The sequence below is a fragment of the Mastacembelus armatus genome, chromosome 5 (assembly GCF_900324485.2).
Source record: "Mastacembelus armatus chromosome 5, fMasArm1.2, whole genome shotgun sequence".
NCBI lineage: Eukaryota > Metazoa > Chordata > Actinopteri > Synbranchiformes > Mastacembelidae > Mastacembelus > Mastacembelus armatus.
In genome coordinates this window covers 21,155,194-21,176,886 of record NC_046637.1, presented here as the reverse complement: position 1 = coordinate 21,176,886, position 21,693 = coordinate 21,155,194, and the positions used below count along the sequence as shown (strand labels likewise).

At 40.0% G+C, this 21,693-nt stretch overlaps 2 protein-coding genes across 2 annotated transcripts; one reads left to right on the top strand and one right to left on the bottom strand.

Moving 5' to 3' along the window:
• Window positions 1-13,928: 13,928 nt before the first annotated feature.
• LOC113130067 (potassium channel subfamily K member 15-like) lies at window positions 13,929-15,534 on the bottom strand. Its single transcript, XM_026306357.1, has 2 exons — window positions 15,243-15,534; window positions 13,929-14,893 (listed from the first exon to the last, which is right to left on the bottom strand). Exons 1-2 carry the CDS (start codon window positions 15,523-15,525, stop codon window positions 13,929-13,931), a joined length of 1,248 nt encoding a protein of 415 aa, XP_026162142.1. The 5' UTR covers window positions 15,526-15,534.
• A 3,376-nt stretch (window positions 15,535-18,910) lies between these two features.
• LOC113130493 (opioid growth factor receptor-like protein 1) lies at window positions 18,911-21,496 on the top strand. The gene is made up of 8 exons (XM_026307182.2): window positions 18,911-19,525; window positions 19,703-19,765; window positions 19,890-19,910; window positions 20,018-20,075; window positions 20,183-20,261; window positions 20,341-20,407; window positions 20,484-20,632; window positions 20,727-21,496. Exons 1-8 carry the CDS (start codon window positions 19,019-19,021, stop codon window positions 21,025-21,027), a joined length of 1,245 nt encoding a protein of 414 aa, XP_026162967.1. The 5' UTR covers window positions 18,911-19,018; the 3' UTR covers window positions 21,028-21,496.
• The last annotated feature ends 197 nt before the right edge of the window (window positions 21,497-21,693 follow it).

The following is a 21,693-nucleotide window of genomic DNA, read 5'->3' as shown; positions in this document are numbered from 1 at the left end:
TGACCCAACAGCAGGACCACTATCTGCTCCTTTGTGGAAGGAGGAACATGAGGAGCATGGGGAGAGCCATACAAAATTACCTTCATCAGGCTACTGATGTGCATGTTTCTGACCTGAACTGTCAGACACACTCACATGAGGGTGGCATGAGGGCCTAACATCCTGTAGTACACCCTGTGCTCACAGCCCAGCACTGTGCAGCTTGTTTGGTTCTCTTCACAGAGGAGAGCAGCTTCACACTGAACACAAGTGACTGGTGACGTCAGTGGTGAATGTTATGCTGCTGTAACATCATTGAGCATGACCAGTTTGGTGGTGGGTCAGTGATGGTCTGTGGAGACATATCTTTGAAAGGCTGCACAAACCACATGTGACAGCCAACAGTACTCTGACTGCTGTGAAGCACCAGGATGAAGTCCTGAGGGTGACTGTCAGACCTTACACTGGTGTAGTGGTCCCTGGGTTCCTGCAGGTACAGGAGAATACCCGGCCTCATGTCAAAGCATGTAGGCAGTTTCTGGATGACGAAGGTATTGATGCCATTAACTACCCCCCAATTTCGCCTGACCTAAATCTAACTGAGGACCTATGGGACATTATCTCTTGGTGCATCCAACACCACCAAGCACCACCACAGACTCTCCAGGACCTCACTGATGCTCTGTTCCAGGTCTGGAAGGAGATCCCCCAGGATACTATCTCCCAGCTCATCAGGAGCAGCCCAAACGGTGTTCAGAGTGTATACAGGTATATGGGGGCCATACACACTTTTAAGTCACATTATGAGTTGCTGTGATAAAACTGACGCAGCTTGGATGAGTGTGTGATTCCAGTTTTTCACTTTGATTTCAGTGTGATTTTGAATACAGCCCTCCAGGGATTGATGATTTTAGTTTCCATTGACCAATTTTATTTCATTTTGTTCTAAACAAATTATGTACATTAGTAAAGAAGCTTGAGTATTTTATTCATCAAAAGCTAATGTGTGATTTAAGTGTTTCTTCAAAAAGCCGTGTATATTGACTCATCCAAGTCGATGCAAATGAATTTCAGCTTAGCAAACTGGCCTGATAAAGGTTTTCCTCATTAACACCAGCTGTCTATTGTTTCAGACAGTTTGTTAGTGCTCCAGTTTCAGGCTGTGCATACTTTTGCAGCTCTCCTTTATTGCAGCACATTGAAAATCCCCACCTGTCAGCTCTTCAGTCTGCATTTGTGTGTGTTGGAGAGGGAATTGTCAGCCGTTAATTTAGGACTGACTTAGGATCCGCTGCTATTGGAATGTATTTCCCAACTGTGTAAAAGGGCAAAGCTGACCTCAGCACTTCTCAGGCACATCTAAATTCTGATTTCTGAAAACACGACTTTACATTGTCAGAATATAATGGAGTCAACTTGAAGCGCTTCCGAAGTGCAGCTGCCACCCTTGCCGGAGTTTCTATCTGCCGTGTATACGGAGCTGCAGCTATGTGTTATTGGCCATGAGAGACTAGAAAAAGCTTAATAAAACTGTACTGCCCTTTCAACGCACTGCAGTTTCAAAGTGGTGAAAAAAATACATCTATAATGTGTGTAATAATATAAATGGCTTCAGGCCTGGCCACAAGAGCTTTTCACTTTCATTTCAGTGGAATTTGTGTATTTGAACTTTGTCATTTAAATTCTCCTCTGTCAACAACATTAAGCTGTTATTTCCAAGGGTGAGAAACAAACCAGACCATTTCCAGTCTGAAGTAAAAGTATGGTCGTTCCTGTTTTAAAGCACTGCTCAATAATCGTGGTTAAAAGAGAGAAGTAATGTGGCTGCAGTTTTGTTTCAGCACGATGCTCTTTGTTTGTTGAAAGAAAAAGACAAGTTACCAGCTCAGTCTTATCCCAGCTTGATTCTGTAGCCTTCAGCTCAGTGTGTGAGTCATTGGACATAGACAATCATGACACTGGAGTTTGCAAAACTGCAATTCATGTCTGACTCAAGCCTGTGCCTTCTGTGGAATTGGCTTCTTTTCAGGTGTGTAGACTCAGTGGCTTCTAAGATCATCTTGGATATTTTTTTATATCACCTCATCTTGACTCTGACTTGTGAATCTCAGGATAATATTTAATATATAATCTGGGAGCTATGACTCAGTTGTTTGCTGTTTTAAGAAGAGAAAAGTAAATACTATAAAATATTATTTCATGGAAATTAAAATTAAAGAACTTCAACTATGTTAGAATAGGAATTGTGTTTTAGCCCATTAAACATTATTGCCCACATTTTATTGACTTAGTTTTTCTGTAATACCACACATAATAATGTACTTTGACTATAATAAACCAAGGATAATTTCACAGTGGATTGACTATCTGAAGCAATGCTCCGCAATTTTTATACTATGCATATGCTTTAACAAGACAATACTTTAATAAGGTGTAAATTTGTAACATAAAAACAGAAAAAAAAAAACATTTCTTAAGTGCTGCCACAGCGCTGCCCCTGGATATTATTAGCTCAACCCCCTTTTTTTTTCTCAGCTGGCACTGGTGATCAGGAGGCATTTGATCAGAGGGCATAAGTGGTGTTCAGCATCACTTTCAATTAAACTCAGCAAGGAAACTGTCTCCTTTCATCAGATGTGCAGTAAAAAACTATATCCCTCTAATGAAAAGTCAGCCAGAATGGGGCAATGCCAGTAAAAACAGTCTTACAGCCTAGGCTAAATTTATGAGGCCTGTCTAATTTTCAGTAGGTGATCATTTCTGGCTGGAATATAGAAAACTGTAATTTTTACCACCTCCCAAATAAAGGAATGTGCATTTTTACTGGCTGTAGATGTGGCGTGAATTCTGACCAAGACACCACAAAAACAAGTCTACTCTAGCGGGTAGATATAATATTATAAATCTTCTGCTCTCAAAGGTAATTACTTTTTACTTGCATAAGCATAATGTAATTGAAAGTGATGTTGTTTTCTCTGGGAAAAAGAACAGAACAAGGAATCAGGGGCTATACGTTTGAACGTTCAGTATGATTGACAAACTATATTGCAGAGCAGCAGATAAAACTTTTAGAACATATTTAAATTAGTTTTTATTTCATATCGCGATTCACTTTACCACAGACCAAATTTGATTACATAAAGTCTGAAGTTCAATTTCTTTTAAGGGCCACCATCTGACAGCTGTTCTGTTAAAAAAAAAAGAAGTCATTACATCTCCTTAAATTATATGGGATTGTGCCTCTCAAACCACAGATGGAAGAAGAACTGAGAAAAGACCAATCTATTTATAGTGTGATTATAGGAAAACAGATTGGTGACCAAACACTCATTGCTTTGATCATTATCATTGTCTTTTTGTAACATCAGACCGAAGGAAGTACTCGCAGAATACACATCGCACCTTTCAAGAACAGACATCACAAAGAGCTTCAGAACTATAAGGTGTAAAGCGTATATAAAGTGGTAAGACAATGAAATTTCAAACGATCACAAACTATATAGCTGAACAGGCTATGAGCTTAAACAACAGTCGGTCTAAACAGAGAGGCCGTGCGTGTTTGTTACAGTGTCTATGATCCGGTGAAGGGGAGTTCCAAAGACTAAGAGTCACCACCTTAAAAATCCAATTAGTGTAATTGTCTTTATATCTGGAGTGTGATACACACACAAAAGAAAAACTCTGGTCAGATGACCTCAGTGGCCTACTGTCAAGAGACAGTACTGCTGAACTGATTTCATGTAATGTGGAGCTAGTGTAAGAAATATGTGGGATCACATATTTACTTGTAACACGTTGTGAAACACGAGTCGGCCCCCATTCTGCGTCTGCATCAGATCTGTAGTCTGCATTTAAGCTGTGCTAATATGAAGCCTTGCAGTAGCTCGACAACAAATGATCAGGAGATGATCTGCTGAGTCAAGTAAATATAGCTGCAGCAGCCAAAGCAGAATGAAATATAAGCATGAGTGATTGTCTCAGTTCTCAGATGGGGGGGAGGGAATAATGAGCTTAGTGATATATCACACCAAAAAAAAAGTCCTATAATTTCACTGTGCAGCTGGTCGTAAACATGATGTTTTAATATAGACAGTGAGGCAGTACGTAGAGCATGTGCTCTACAAGCCGAGCTGTGAGACAAACACTGATCAACCGTAACACTGCTACCACTGACAGGTAAAGTGAGAAACATTGATGATCTTGTTACAATGGCTCCTGTCACTGTGTGAGGAATCTCAGGCAGCAGGTGAACATTCAGTCTGAAGTTGATGTGGTGGAAGCAGGAAAATCAGGCAAGCATTAGGATCTGAGTGACTTAAATAAGGGCCAAACTGTGACAGCTGGATGACTGGGTCAGAGCATCTCCAAACTACAGGTCTTGGTCATGGGTCATGGACCACCACTGTCGATGAGGTTGATCTACTTTAGATTACACTTTTCATTTTCATTGATCTTTTTCAAACGTTTCCATCATGTTTGAGTCTTTGTTTACTTCCACTACTTACTGTCAGTCTTCCTGACAGTAAAGTGAGGCGAGTGCCAACCAACTGCTGCACTGACTCCTGTATGTGACATGTGGTCATAATGTTATGGCTGATCGCTGTATATATATTATGGTGGACTCCAATAGAGAGAGATAGCTTCTGTATTCTTGTTTCGCCTGATGTGAACTACAGTGGCCAATTGCTTGTTTGCGCAGTAAAGACATAACAGTAAACAGGTTATACTGAAATAATAGTCACAGAGTTGTGGCTGTTGATGGGCGATGTTACTCAGATGTACAGTTGCTGTCAGATCGCTGCATAAACAAAAAATGAAATGTGAAATAAAAGATACTATGATCGACGTAAATGGTGCAAAGCCTGCAAGGTAGTTCAGACAGTCCACTCGAGTCCACCGCTGCACTGGCATGTCATAACTCTTTTCAACATACATCCAACACGCCCTTTTCATTAAGGCAGTGTACTTAAGCTGTCAGCGCTGCTCTTTTGTTGTGATGCCTGTTGCCACACTGCTAACCTGAAAGCTATGCTGTCATTTGCTCCTGTCACTGCTGCTGCTCTTCATATAACTTTTGAACACCCCCTCCCCTCCACCCTCCACCCCTATATCTGCATGCTCAGAGTCCACTCAATATGTGAAAACTTTCACATTAATCTGATCATCTGTGTGAAATCACAATGGATTAACACAGGGGATTGAGTGTACCATGTTAGTATTTAATAGGATATGAATATTAACAATTCTGAATGTAAAATCCATCAAACACTTACAAACCATCCTGCAATCTTTAAACAAATCATTGTGATTGTTGTTTTAAACTGGTTTCCATATGAAACCTTGTATTGGGTGAACAACAGCACATTTGATTTTGAATAGCAATTATGTTTAGCATCAAAGAAGTTATTATATAACTGGGATTCTCCCATTACAGTCAAGGCCTCATTACTGTTTTCACCTGACATAATCCTATACATATACACTTGAGTTGTTATAATAGTTAGACTGACTCTGGTGTTTGTGCCAACCATCCAACCTTCCACCACACTAAACATGCAAGTCTTAATTCAAGCCCTATTATGCAAACTGCTAAAAAAAAGTTGCATTTTACCCACATTTTTAAAAATATACAGTCAGCATCCCCATTCTCAACTACTTCTAACTGAACTTTCTTACATTTTTTGTGTGTGTGTGTGTGTGTGTGTGAGGGTGTGTGTGTGTGTGTGTGTGTGTGTGTGTGTGTGTGTGTGTGTGTGTGTGTGTGTGTGTGTGTGTGTGTGTGTGTGTGTGTGTGCGTGCGTGTGTGTGCGTGTGTGTGTGTGCGTGTGTGTTCGTCCATACAACATTGTTGGAGACAGTGAGTGAGTTAGAGAATCTCTGAAGGTGGCGAAACTGTTTGGGGACGATGAGTGATGGTTTGTCTCAAGCCCATCTTTAATTCAGATGGCTTATGCTTCTGTGGTGCAGAGACAACAAGGGACTTAAGACACAAGATTGATGCTCAAGTGGGAAGCGTGTACAGCCAGTGTGAATCACACAGCTGAGGCATCATGCAACAAAGCACGCTGTAGATTTGCAGTTCATATGTCATGCCGTATCTATCGACTGGGCTGTCTGACTCTGTTGTTTTATTCATAAATCACATCAGATGCTGTATTTTCATATGTTTTGTAATACTGAAACATTGCTGACATGTTAACAGAAAATGCTGATTAAATGAATAGTTAAGAATTGTTGTGTGAAGGACAAAGGAAAGGAAAAAAGCAGACAGTCCCACTCTGTGTATTCTGTCACTTCTGCCACATTCTGGTGAACTACACACCTGGCCATTACTTATAGGGCCAGAGAAGCATATCTGAACACAAAATAACAAATGTCTCAAAATTACAGTTTAGAGGCTCTTTCTACAAATGAGGACCCCTCTCAAAGCCCGTCCAATTTTTTTAGATTGTTCCTTAATAATGCATTTTCTAAATGCAATGACACAGAAGGACAGACAGCTCTACAATCATCAACTAGATGCAGAAAAGTCAATCACACACCAAAATATTAAAGTGTTGCACAGACAACAATACTGAAGACTAACAGTTCTACAAAGCATGGCCAGTGCTGTGTGAAAAAAAATCATTAACAAGTGATGTAGTGTTATTGTGACTTATCAAATTATTAGCTTCGGTTTTGTCATTTGTAAAGTGCTGCTTTTAAATTGATCATTTTTTGCACATTTTAACAGACTGGTGTCAAATCCAAGAAGCGCATTTATAATATAAGTATAGTATGTATATATAAGTATAGTATATACTTTTGCATCATCTTAATATTTGGCTATATAGTGGTATGCTATGTTGTGTGCACTGAAAGCAAAATTGCCAAAGAACTGCCAATGTAGCAACAACTGTATTAGTATTACAAAAACAGGCATGAAACGGTTAAAGGCAAATTTGAAGAATGCTATAAATTAGAGAGATTCATGTGAAGAGATGAAATCAATATTTGAAGGGACCCCACTACCAAAACACAGATGCTAACTAGGCAACTGAGGGTCTGGATGCTCCCAGTAGCTCTGAGCAATCAAAACAACCTGTAACTTCAGTTCTTGCTTTTACAGCATTTGACAGTAATTTAAAAGTACAAAGTAGACCTCAAAGCTAAATAATAATTAAAAACAGAAATAATAATGCATATAATTACACTTGACTGCTGCCTGTTTTCGTATGATCACCAGCAGTGGTCTTATAAGTCTAAAATGTATCCTGAGGTTGTTTACAGGAAAAGGATCAAGAAGTCATTCCATTAAAAAAAAAAAAAAAAAAAAAAAAATCATCCCTTAAAAACAGAAATGCACTCAGTAAATTTAATGGTAATCTGCTCATTTGACTGTGAGATGTGTTGCACTGAAAGTTGACATTTAGAGATAATCAAATGAGCATAATCACAACCATAATGACCACATGAAGAGCACAGGACTTGATTACATGGCGTGAAATTCTTGTAATATTTCACATTTTTTTCATGCCAAAAGCAGCACTTCTGGAGCTTCTCGAAATAAGGGATAGTTGGTGAACACATACCAACCTTAGTGCCATGAATTCAGGTGGCCATCACCCAGCACTCCCCTACCTCCCAACAACATCTCTCAAAGAACAAAACAAACGTGTTAGAATAAAAGGAGTGAGAACACAAGAAATTGAATTATTTGTATGTACAGCGATTCCCATGTTTCCCCAGAGACAACGCACCTTGAAGGATCAAAGGCAAAGGAAGCACATAAGAAACACGGATCAGAACAAAAGGACATGTCTGATCATTTGCCTGTTAAACTCATTTCTGCTGGTGTCGGGTCTGCAAGTCTCATATATTCACATCTCTCTCATGCATACAATTTAGATGTTTTTTTCCCAGTTTAAAAACAAATGCTGAAAAAAAAAAGATTCAAAAGACAAGGTTGCTCATATGTTTTAATGTCAACTGTGATGTATTTATGATCAATTATATTCTTAACAAATATCTATGAGGTAAAAAATCAAAAACAAAACAAAAGGGAAAAAAATCTTCATATTCTGATACAGATACACAATGTATCAGAATATGAATGAGGGAAAGTCTGTCAAAACTGTTTTTCTTGTCTTTGTATTAGAAATATTATGATCAGTAGATAGGTGATGCCTATAAACAACATAATGTACCATAAGACACAATAATATGTACATTTTTTTCCTATGTTGCAGAAAATAAGCACAGAAATTAACCTGTATGTCATGTCTGTTGTTCAGCTGTCAAAGTGAGATGGATGCAGCCTTACATGCTGTATATAGAATGTGCTAAAGACATGTACCTTGGATAATTATATTGGTGATCGTGTGTGTGCATGCTGTGTGTGTGTGTATCCATCTCTTGTTTAGTTAAACCTCTCAGTCCCCAGTACACTCCCTTAGCACATTCCATATGTTTGGATCGGCTGTGATGGACAACAATTGTTGCCCCATATTTGGCTCTTGCCATAGCAATCCAACTTCCACTGCCAAACTAATTTACTCCCGCCGCCAGCACTCTTCATAGTTGCCTTGGAAACAACATTTGTGGTAGCTTTTCTGTTTAGTAAAACTGAAGTAATTGATGCATTATATGCTAATCAGAAATAACAGTGTGGGTAGGACGATGTGGATGTTCACCCAGTTGGCATACCAAGCAGATGCAGATGAGTGTAAAGCTGTCTGTTTCCTGGGCAGACCTTTGATGATGAATGCCAGGCGCAGCTCTGCTGATGGAAACGTCTGCTTCCTGCTCAACAGACCAGCAAAGACAGAGTCAATGGAATATTAAAATCATTACATCTGCAAGTGAAAAAAAAAAAAAAAATGAGCGCGTGGGCAGCAGGAATTGGTGTCGCAATAAACAGCGCTGATTGTTCAAAAGGAACCATTTCACTTGACTGAAACTTCTCAGATTCTGCTGCAGTCATCGCTGATATCCCTAGTGAAAGATGAAATGTCTGTTTAGAATGGACCATGAAATGTTCCACAGAAAAAGATGAATACTGTTAATTGGCTCAGACTCAGGAAACATATGCACATAGTGGAAGAAGTATCATAATATAATATAATATATAACTTTTATGTCACCATGTGGATGGTGCGTGACATAAATGTTCCCTTTGCTTTGTGTTTCTCTTTCCTGTTAGCACCTATTCCCAAAAGGCTGCTCTAGATGAGCGTGACTCTATATGAAAACAATATACATCACTTCCTGGTACAGTAGCAATGATTTGGCCTCCTGGGGAGAGAAAAAAAAAGATAAAAATGGAATAAAACTGAAGTGCAGGGTATTGAATTATTTAGTGTGGGGGTCACAGCAAAGATCTGACTACTTGCTCATTTAGGAAGATTAACAGATGTGGCAAATCACTCCGTTGTCAATCTTTTAGCGTTCAGAGCTGAAGAACTATGAATAAATCAGGTTTCATATTTCCAGTGGGAACTATTCTTTACAAGGGTCCTCTATTCCTCTCTTCCCTGCACAGTACATCTAAAAATAAAAAGGGATGCTTTTGTTATCCAACAGCACTGAGGGCCATTGTGTTACATTTTTTTTCTCTACAGCCTTATCTCACTCATTCAAATTCTGCCCCAACAGCAACTTCTGAATCAGTCTCACTTACAGGAGGAAACACATGTGCAAATTCTGTGTAGAGCTGCACATAATGAGAAAAAATAGTGCTGCTGGACAGGAGATGAATGTGACCTGTAGGACACTGGTGCGGAAGCAGCCATAGATTGTGTAGAACAAACAAATGGCCTCATCTCACAACGAATTATCTCTTAAAACTCAGTGTCTATTTTGTTCTGCATTGCTAAGACTCTTGTGTGCCATTACTTCCATGATAGGCTTTTGACTTCACTTCCTACATCTCCACTCTTTACAACCTGTCCTCCAACAGAGGCGCACTCAGACCCCAATGCAGACACTTTCGCACAGACATTAATCTGTCCCTGGCCACAGCCTTGCTTCATGGCTGCAGATATATTGCCCGCAGAGAATAGGAACTTTACTTCACCACCTCTTCCCCTCTCTCTCTGTCTCCCATCTCTCACTCCATCTCCGAGCCACTGTTTGGACAGGAAACAGTGTGCACAGAGAAGCTGTTGTCTGGTTAAATGGTACAACTAAGGAGGAAATGGAGAGCAGGCAACCTTGATAATTTTGCATCCTGCCCGCCTGAGACAACAAACTCAGTCTCTGGCTGTGCTTACGGTAGCGATAAGCTAAACACAACCTGACATGGTGATGTTTAGCAGCATCTTGCTCGCCATCTTAGTTTATTATGTAACCATGCTAGCATGTGGTAATTAACGCTAAACACAAAGAACAGCTGACACTGATGGGAAAGGCATCGCCAAAGTCAGTAAAATGTATCCTCAGTCAAACAATCTAAATATAAATCTACAAAATTCTTAATCAATCCAATACTTTTTCACATATTTCAGTCTGCACCAAGGCGGTCAACCGACTGACAACCCAACATTGCACACACAATGGTATGGCACAGATATCTAGTGTTTCTGTTGCAGTAGTGTTATTATTGCATTAATGTGGCAGGAAGGGGAAAGGTATAACAATATCTCCAGTGTCAGAGATCAGAGTCATTTCTATAATTTTCACTCTGCTTGTTTGAGAGCATGTGGCTTCTGTCATCTAATGTAGATATTTTTGTAGCAGAACTGTTGATTAAGAGGTGATTCAAACTCTCCTTTAAGTCTTAATTTAAGTTGCAGTTACTCAAGCAAGGTGAGCTATTTAACAGGAAGTGTCAGAGACGCAGAATGTCAAAGCTCCTGTTTGAGTGGAGAAGACAACCAACCAAGGAAAAACTGCCTTTTCACATCGTTCGACATGAGCAGCAAATTGGCTTGAAATTAAAACTAATGAGCAATTACCCCAACAATAAATTTCTATTAATTCCTATTTCCCAGTCTGTATCCTAATTTTGACTTATTTAATCAATCTGAATAAATGTGACGCTTGTTTTGAGGTTCTTAATCTTTCATTGTGTTGACTGTGAACCACAGAGAATGCGCTTTTACACTGACAAGCATCCAAGAATATAACTCATAATTTCCCAGCTCCTCCTGAGTGACTGCGAATATAGTCGGCTATTGGTACAGTTTATTTGTATGTTTATACATACTTTATTTGCATTCAGTTTCTATTATGAAACGCCTGCCTATATTTCTGCCACATAAACCTATTTACTCTTTGGAAAGAGTTGGCTTGCACTCTGCTTGAACTGAATCGCTTGTTTCTGATTTAATCTTGTATCCACTACCATATGACTGCACATGAAAGAGCATTCAGCACGGGGTACTAATGACTTAACAGGGTGTGTTCACAAAGAGAAATATCTAACAATATAATCAATTATTCACTCACTCGCCAAGCCCTGAACAACTATGGTACAGCAGAGGACAAGTGTGTGTTGCTTCGTTTTAATGGAATTCACCATGGTGATCGATGAACAGTGAGGTAGATGGAAGGTTACTGTGGTTTTTTAATGAACTTAGGCAGTGTTGTGTGGAGGTTTAAAGATTTGAAGTCATTTTTACTCTCTTTCAGAGCTGAGAATAATGTTCATTAACCTCAGCAGAGGTTACTGAGGGACCTTGGTGCAGATTCACAATAAAGCAACAAGCCATTACACCAAAATGAATGAACTGTCTAAGGAAGTGCATTAAATGTGTGCAGAATATGAGTGAGAATGCTTGAGTTTGGGCTCACCTGAAATATTCTGCATGCAGAAAAACTCACATTTTAAAAAAGTCACTATCACCACCTGCAGGTCACTACCTGTAACAACATCCATTATATGCACTTAAAAAAACTACATTACCCTTATTAAAAAAAAAAAAAAAAAAAAAAAAAACAGCTCAATGGACTGTCACTCCCTGAGCCCCAGAAGAAGCCTGGGAAAGATCTCTAGGTGTGTTCCTTTTTTTTTTTTTTTTGCTGTAGTAATGCATAATGTAACAAAACAGCCTCATCATAAAAAGGTCTCTTTTTACTGCTATTTATTCTGAATGTTCAATTTCTTTTACACCATCATTTATCCCGTCTGTCTTGTGGTACTTTTAGGCTCAGCGTGTTGGAGCAGTGACAATAGATATGAGGAGGCATCATAACAAAATGAAGTGAAGCACTATCTGCAATATTAAATGGGGTAATTATGCAAATTAGATACCAGTTTCATCACTCACCAAATAGTGATCTTTATTCTACACAGACATGAAGCACATTATTCAGCTCTCTCCTTCCTGCTGGCTCGCAAATATCTTTCTAAATCCGAGTTGATTGAAAAGCTTGTGCTCACTTATTGAACCCTTGTACATCTATTCTCACTGAAGTAATCTGTGTCATAGTTCATGCCGTCAGATGAAAACTAATTCCTGCTGTTATAATTAATATTATGATTCTGTGCACAATGCTGATGCACGCAGGAGTAAACCTCGCTAAGGACATAGCACTGTAGCCTGTGCTGGAATGGTTTAGCACAAATACGACATATGAGTGCACAGTGTAAACTGTGCTGACACTAGTGTCATTATTGATTTTCCAGAAGTTCAAAAATCAAACTTTATCATGCAAAGATTTTAGAAAACTTACTTTTTTTTTTTTTTCCATAGTCCAATGCTGCTCCCTAGTGTGGGAAATGTGAACAAGATGCTATTAAATGCAAGTCACTGCCAGTAACCACTAGAGGCTTCTATAATGGGATGCAAAAGTAAAGTGAACTTCAGGTTGACCCTCCACTGAGAGGTCAGAGTGCAGGTCAGCTACAGATTCTAAAATATTAAAAAGAGGACATAAAAAATTGTCATTTTAAATGAAGTCATCCTGGGAAGCTGGCAACTTAATTCTGATTCAAATCCAAAGTCACTTTTCTCAGTGGTTATCAGGAGGGCAGATGAAAATGGCTCCTCTGTGTTAAAATATGTGTTTCAAAGATCAATCAGATCAGTGCAAACTATGAACCACTTACCCTTTTTTACATGGTTTGTGCCAGCAAATTGAATAAAACCGCAGGTTAAATCACAGAGTTAAAGGATCATGTCCAATAATTTAGTACTGTAGTTCTACAAATATGGGGCACCATGCAAGAGACCAAGAACCATCAAAACTAAAGGAATAGTTGTTGACTTTTGGTCCCTTGTATGAATGAAGCTTTAAAAATCCTGGATCTTACCTGACCTTTATGTATAAACACAGTTTTATATTGTAAATATTAAAAAAAAAAAAAAAACTGGGATTGAAGGCAATTTTTCTTCGTCTCAGTGCTTTTGTTTTGAAATTGAATTTGAACAATACCAACATGTGAGTCAAGCACTTGCCCAAGAAGGCAATTAAACACTCGTTTAGAGACATTTGTAGAGACACTCCATCACAGAGGACATGGTGTGGAAATCACAGTGGATGCTCAGACAGTCACTGTACTGTACGTGTCCGGTACACTAAGCAGTGGGGATGGAAACATTACCCAGGGAACCAGTCACAGCGTCAGAGAGTATGTTCCTATTAGAAGACATCCAGGATTACCGACCGGAAACACCTAAAGGTCACAGGTGACTATGCTGCAGGATGACTGAAACCTAAAATATTCATGGCACGTGTTGCTTTTCCTGCTACCTGATCACCCACTTACTGTAGACAACTTTTGGAAGAAATTGATTTTTACACATTTTTAGTTTAGCATTAATCTTTAATGTAGAAAAATACATTATAAACTGTGATTTTTATATGCTACTTTTACCTGATATCAACAAAATGAAGTAATATTACAGTCATGACTACGCTAACACAGGAAGATTTGTTCCACAAAGCAGAAACACATGGTTTTAGGTGGTGAGAACATAAATTCCAAAACAAAGGCCACTTTAGCTTTTAGTCAAGAGTCCACAGAGTTAGAATGACTTCCTTCTAGTATGAAGGTTGTTTCTTCCTAAGCACAGAGCTACACTGCTGGGGGAGGATTCTGACGACACAGTGGAGGAGCTGCAAGAGGCCTGGTCCACCCTGTAGGAGATGGAGTTGTAAAAGACAGGGTTGCTGTGGCCACACTCATGGTCACTGTAAGGGGGGCTGTCGTAAATGTCCAGGCCACAGCAGACACAGGAGAACAGGGCTCTGAGCCTGCTGGGTTTAAGGAGCTTAGAGTGTTCTCTCTGCTCAGATATAATGAGCCTGCACTCCTCGGCTGAAGAAGGGAGGAGGTTCATACAGCTGGTGCCGCCCTCTATTGGCAGGTTGCACCGGCTGCTTTGACCACACTCCCTGTTTTTATATCCCCCCTCAGCAGTCTCTGCTTCACTGTCTGGCATCTCCCTGTCCTTGTGCATGTCTTTAGTCTGTGGTCCCTGCTCCTCCTCTCTTGCCTCGGACCTCACATCAGGCTCGTCTGAGCTTACAGTGAGAAACCTCAGCACTACCAGGTTGAGAAAAGCTCCGATGACTGTTAGCCCAACCAAAATATACATGAAGCTGAAGGCCACATAAGGGGGTCTTTTCTGCAGAGCATCTTTCTTCTGCAGTGCCACAAAATCCCCAAAGCCGATGGTGGTGAGTGTGATGAAGCAGTAGTAGTAGGCGTTAAAGAAGGTCCAGTCCTCAAAATGAGAGAAGGCTACAGCTCCAATGCACAGAGTGCTCATGCAGGACAGCAGACCCACCAGGACCATGTTCCCCATGGATACCTCCGTATTCTGTAAGCCCAGGCCCTGCTTGGCCCTGCGTAGAAGGTAACGGACAAAAGTGTTGATCCTCTCGCCCAGGCTCTGGAACATGACCAGTGTCAGAGGAATGCCCAAGACTACGTAAAACATACAGAAGGCCTTGCCAGCATCAGTGCAAGGAGCAACGTGGCCATAACCTACAAAATCACAGTATAATCACATAAGGGCACATACTACTGTTTAATGTCATCAAGGTACACTAAAGTTTTATACAAGGCAAAGATGCTCACGTCACACACTGGGTCCAAGTCACATGTCAAGTCTTTAAATCAGGTCTAAAACACTGTTTAAACTAAGATTCACTGCCAGCTCGACTTTACCACATGTACTTTAGCTGTTCACCACAGCTTTATGAAGTCTCCAGTATGGGGCCATATATGAACTATAGCTAGAGTAAAGCGCCCACACAGTGCAGTTACGCACAGATGTTACATGTCCTGCAGATAACACGTATAAAGAAACTACAGTATAAAAGTCAATACTCGCCGATGGTGGTGATCACAGTGATGGCAAAATAAAAAGAGCCGGTGAACTTCCACTGCCTCCCGGCTCGGTGCGGCTCGGACAGGAGCACCACTCTCTCGACCTCCCTGTAGTCATCCTCGGTGAAAGCGTACTTTTTCTTCAGCCCGTTCAGCTTCTGCTCCAGCGTTTTTTTCCGAGAGTTCTCACTTTCCGATTCCAGCGCGTTGAAGACTGTGGCTCCTAAAAGCAGGTAGAGAACGATGGAGAGGATGAGGCAGAGGGTCCTGACGTTCTGCGTCTTCATCCTCAACTCCTCCAGGGTGCGCGCAGCGGAGGGTGGGAGCGAGGGTGCGAGCGAGGGTGCTGCTCCACCGCACAGAGAACATAGGAGCAGCCTCCATTCACATGAGTGAATTGGCTGTTTGAGTTCTTTTTTTTTTTTCCTTTTCTTCTTGATTTATTTATTTTTTTGGCTTTTTTTCAGTTTAAATTAGTTAGTTTTGAATTAGTTTCAAATTGTCATGTTTTGCTTATTTTATTTTCTGTGGTCTCTCTATTGAAACAGAAAATGCCTGTATTTTCATTAAAGTGTCACCATGCTCTTTTGTTGTCAAGATTCAACTGGATCACAAACTGTCAGTCCTCTCATCAGCCCACCTGATTGGCTGATGCCTGGTTTGTTTAGCTTAGGGTTAGAGTTAGCCAATCAGAGGCAGAGTAAGGGTGGGTCATACCTGATGCCTTGTATATGAAGTTGTCAGTTGCAGAGTGCATTTCCAAAGTGCACAAAAATCTCAGCTAATATGGAAGTGTGCTGTGAAAATCCTTCAGTGCCCATACTGAATATAGACTGGCACTGTGTGTCCAGTGGATATAGCAATAGGAAAATAACTATAGGCCTATGTACATTCAAAATTCTGAAATATCAATTGACTAGGTTTGCGTTGTATTTCCTAAATATATATAAGTACCTGAGACATAGAGTCCCTGTTTGCAGAGGTTTGGGATTCCCAAGTGTCAGAGTGCATGTGTGTGCACATCAGAAACAGCTGGCCTTTCCAGCTTCTACTCTCTTGATTATTTTGCCCTGTGAAGCGTTCATGTGCAGAGTATTCACAATATGCTCGACTAAAGTATTACTCTGAGCGATGAAGCATTAGCCGGTGGCAGCGCTGACCTTTATCAAGCACACTTAGTCACCGGGCGATCCGGCAAGATGCTGTCATTAACTCCAGCACAGAGAAGATGATTTGTTTGTGCTGTATGTATCAGTGCAACTAGCACAGAGGCCTGGTCCATGGAGCCTCACAGAGGTTTTCAGTGGCATCTTCTGGGATTTTTACATTTTATTTTATTTATTTTATTTATTTATTTTTGGCAGAACAACCAGAAAACAGGGGGACTTCTCTAGCTCCAGCTGAAAGTTATTCCAGTATCATATCCTGCATGAAGAGCCGATCTATTTCAGGAAGGCATTCCAATTTGTGGGGCCAATTCATGCATTTAACCAGACCATAAAGAGCCTGAAATCTGTCATTAAAAGCCACATTTATTGCCTTCATTCCCAATAAAACATATGGCTATCAGTACGCTGTATTTCTATCTTCCACAGAGAGTACAGGACCTTATCCTGCTTTAGTAAGCACAAATGAATCTATTGCTGAGCAGATGTTAACAGCATAGACAAGTTTTGATCTTCTCTATTGGCACTAAGAGCAATTATGTCCTTTTGAAAGATGTCCCTGAGAGATAATAGCCTTGTCAGCTCAAAGAAAGCACACAGTGCTTACATCAGTATTATTCAAAATCAATTCCTTATGTAAATTTCACATTGTATGTAGAACACAAATACAGTACAAAAGAACTTTCTACTGTGAAATTACTGCAAAAGACAAGACATTTGTCATTAAGGATCCCGCAATTTAACAATTTTCTACCCACGAAGTAATGATGTTGGGTTATCTCCTGTACTCGTCCCATATCTTTCAGTTCATGCATCCCTTTATCTTCCACAGGAAGACATTAAGAGCAGGATGTCCACTGACTGGAGTCAAAGCTCTCCTCTCTACAAGTGCGAGAAAATGAGGCAGGGAAACATACGGCAAACACGATGCTATCTTTACACTGATAACAGCAGGTGACGGCAGTGGTGCCTTAATACAGTGGCTGTATTAGCAAATAGTACAGAAGATATTTTTGTCTATTTTTATTCTAACAATAAAAAATACCACCTCTCTTTAAACCTTGTTTACCAAATAAAATTAAAAAAGCTTTACACCAAGTTTCAGGTAAATGTCTCTCTGGTGACAAGTCATCGGTGTCACAGAAGGAAACAGGCCTGAACTTTGCAGCTAATGTGAACAGCCCTTTGAGCCTTATTAGCTCAAAGGGCAGAAACATGGTCTTTAACTCCTCTACGTCACAGCCAGGGAAAGGTTCTGGCCAAGGCACCTGGTGCGTGGCTACAGGAAAAGCAGAGTTTTGTCATATGGTTTTCTCAAATGACAGTAAATTGTAGCTGCCTGCTGTCTCTGGTTTTTGAAATTACAGTCATTGTGTTATTTTCTGTGGAGGATCACAGAGCTAAAATAAAAATCTGTCTAATGTTTTGGCAACCAAAGTCATTTCATCTGGTGAATGTCCTGGTGAGAAGCCCACAACAGCTGTCCTGATCACATTTCAGGCTATTAAACACACTGGAGAAAGAGAAAAAAAAGAATCAAACTCAGCAGAAACAAAACTTAATTTCTTTAACTAAATTCTTCGGATGGTAAAAAAATATAATATTTTTACATCATTGATTATCTTGGAATAATATGTTTCTGCCTGATTTGTAAAACCATGATTGGATGGATAATGGGACAGTCTCATAAGTAAATATTGGCTCAGTTGTTACTTCCCTTATAGGGAGATACATGGACTCATGTATTGGACACTGAAACAACAACGCTCTTAATTAATCGATCATATACCCTTGGAAAACACACTTTACACACATCTTTATCTTAATGTAGGTAGCTACAGATACCTTGATATAGATGCCAAAATATAAAAAATTACAAATGACCACGAGTTTTAAGGGGAACATAACTTCACCCTTAATTCTATTAGTTATTATGTTAAGGTGTTATTCAGCTTGGGGCCTTGTAGTCTTTTCATTAGGGGCCTGAGACACAGTATTCAGGTTTGTATGTACTTCACGTTTATGCCATATACATATTTATATGTATGTACATGTATGTATAGGGTAAAATGCTGCATATATTACTGGACTGTAATAATAATAAGATGTTTTTATTTCAGCATGGAGGAAAAGGTTTTGGACGACATGATGGCTGCCCCCCGTAACCTTTATAAGGTTTTAGTGAACCCAGAATCAGGATTAACTGGATTGTAACATATTTTCAATGAATTTGCTGCAGTTTATGAGGGATGGATTGATTCATATTTTAAATTAAGAGCCTTATATAATCCATTAAAATGCCTCAACTGGATTACTATACCTCTAACATGAGACTGAAAGCACAATATGGTATTTTTAAATTAGACTAGGAAATAAGTTTTGTTTTTTTTGTTTTTTGGATGAGCTCATGGCATGCCTCAGTTTGATTTGGCTAAAACCAGTCATGTCGTCTCTGGGGAAAGTGAAAGTATTTAGATATCTGGGTGATTATTCTGGGTGACAGCATGTGTCTGCGGAAGACGAGGAGCAGCAGCTTCGGCTGTGCGCAAAGTTTCAGTACTCGGGAAGGGAAAGTAAAGACATAGTGAAAGTGAAAGCGTGTGCCGTAGCCCAGATGAGTCGCTCATTAGTGCTGTGTCGTCTCGGTACTCTAGCTGTCTGTGCGATGATCTGGTTTGGACTGTTCCCGTTCCTCCAGAGGTGGTTCTTCTTCTTCCTGCGTTTCTTTTCGCTTACGAATTATAGGCCAATAGACGGACTTTTACGTTGGGCAATATCGTGGCGAGAGGATCACGGAAGCCGAGAGGAGACTGAGGTCGAGGAGGGTCACCGGGAGGAAGAAGAGCTTGACGGCGAGGTGTGTAGGAATTATAGGCCAATAGAAGGACCTTCACGTTTGGCAATACCGTGGCGAGAGGATCACGGAAGCCGAGAGGTGACTGAGGTCGAGGAGAGTCACCGGGAGGAAGAAGAGCTTGACGGCGAGGTGTACCCGGTTAACCCCTCTGACGACCTGCACTGTGACTATGATTCAACATGGGAGACGGACCAAAGTCCGGAGAGAAGCGTCAAGAGGACCAGGACGACCAGGACGACCAGGAGGACATCACTGTCCGGATATGTGAGTTTACCCTTCACTGTAGAGACGCTTTCACTTGTGGCCTGTGCTGTTTGTAGCTCTCAGCTCGAGCCTTTTATCGATCATATATTAAAAATGCCTTTAACTAATTTAATTATTGTTAGACCTGCTATATAATCAATAACATATAAACTGATCCCACTTTATTTTCTACATCAGCGCCATTTTAGTACTTTCCAAAGAGCTGCAAGAGACATGCAGAACTACAGGAATGACTACCCTGTAAGTAACACACACACACACACACACACACACACACACAATGCACACATGTATTAAAACATACATTTATTGAACATAACTCATGCCCACATTTTTCTTGTGCATTTCCTCATGATCCATCAAGGGGCAACTGTGCATCCAGAGCGTAAGTATACCTGACACATTTGTATGGGCTGTGAAATGAGCAAACATGAAAAGTATTAAACTAGTCTGTGTGTGGTTGTAATATTCATTTCTCACCCCTCTGTTCAGTCTAATGACAAGCCTAATTTGGATTTCTACCTTGGAAAGAGACCCTGCGTACCTGATGGTAGGACTTCAACTACCAGCCATGGGCCTGTTGGTTGGACATTATAAAATGTTTGTGATGATGTGGTTTTCAGTGGAAATCAGCTTTGACATTTCTGTTCATTTCAGATGTCTACATAAATGATTTCCACAATAAATGGAAAGGAGATTATGACAAACTGGAGTTTGTACACACCTTCATTCAGTGGTAAGCTGCTCGTGATGTGATGTGACGTGACATGTTCAGCTCTTATTTGTGAAATTTCTAATAAAATCATTCCTCAAAGGTTGTTCCCACTACGAGAACCAGGGATGAACTCCTGGGCCAGTACACTGACGAAAGAAGAAATTCAGGTAAACTTGTTAAAAATGTCCCAAGTAAAGATTTTAAATGTTATTAATACTGACAGAAATTCTGCTTTTCTGTTAGGAATTTCTTGCAAGCAGCATAGCAATGGAAAATCTGCTGAAGTCTTACAAGCTCATGTTGGACTTTTATGGTATCAAGTTGTGTGATGAGAAAACTGGAAAAGTCGAGAAAGCATCAAACTGGGAAGACAGATTCAACAACCTGAACAGGTGAATTGTCTGATACATAGAACACTAACGGTAACAAAACCCTCTATGTAGTCTATCTTTTTTTTAAAAAACTTTTTTTGTTTTTCATTGACAGTCACACTCATAACAGCCTACGCATCACCCGGATCCTGAAGTGCCTGGGAACCCTGGGATACCGTCACTACCAATGCCCCCTGGTGCAGTTCTTCCTCAACGAGACCCTCGTCTACGGACATCTTCCAAATGTCAAGCACAGTGTCCTCAACTACTTTCTGTTTGCTGTACTCAATAAGAGGCAACGCAGGAAACTCCTTAAGTTTGCATATTTAAACTACAACCCAAATGATGAGTTTGTGTGGTGCCCACTGTCAGTACAGAAGGTGTGGTCAGAGCAGGCAAGACAGACAGGATTTTAAGTTGTAGATGAGCTCCAGAACTCCAGTGGGGAGAGTAAAGATGAAACTAAAGTTGAGAATTATTGACCTCACAAAGCAGAATCTGTTTCACATGTCAACTGACCTGACCCCTAAAAAGCTAATTTCCTCAGTAATGCAGTTGTTCATTGTGCTTTACACACAGAATCAAACAAGTTACGTATGCAAATGTTTTACTTCTAGAAATTTTTCTATTTTTGCCTTTTGAACAAATAAGTCAAATAAACAAATAATTTAACTGGATGAATATGTTTTACACAAAAAGGATGCACTGACTTGTACTGAGACCCCACCCACACTATGATACATTATATGCTTGTATAAACTCACCAAAGACAAGTGAAAGCTAAAACTTCTGGCCATCTGCAAATGACTTAAGAATCTGAATACTTTTGTGTATGTCTAAGTTTGTTTTCAGTTTTTGATGAATAAAAATGTTTTCACTTTGTCATTCTGTTATTGAGTGCAAGTTTGTGGGCATAAGGGACAGTTTTTATTCAACTGAAAACAAAGGCGTAATGCAAAATGCACAATGAGTGGGTCTATAAATACTTTCTGAAACCATTGTAAACTTCAAGTAGGATCGATGAATCTCAATAATTTGGAGAATAGATCCTCACTCTCATTTGACCGAACCAATATAAAAGG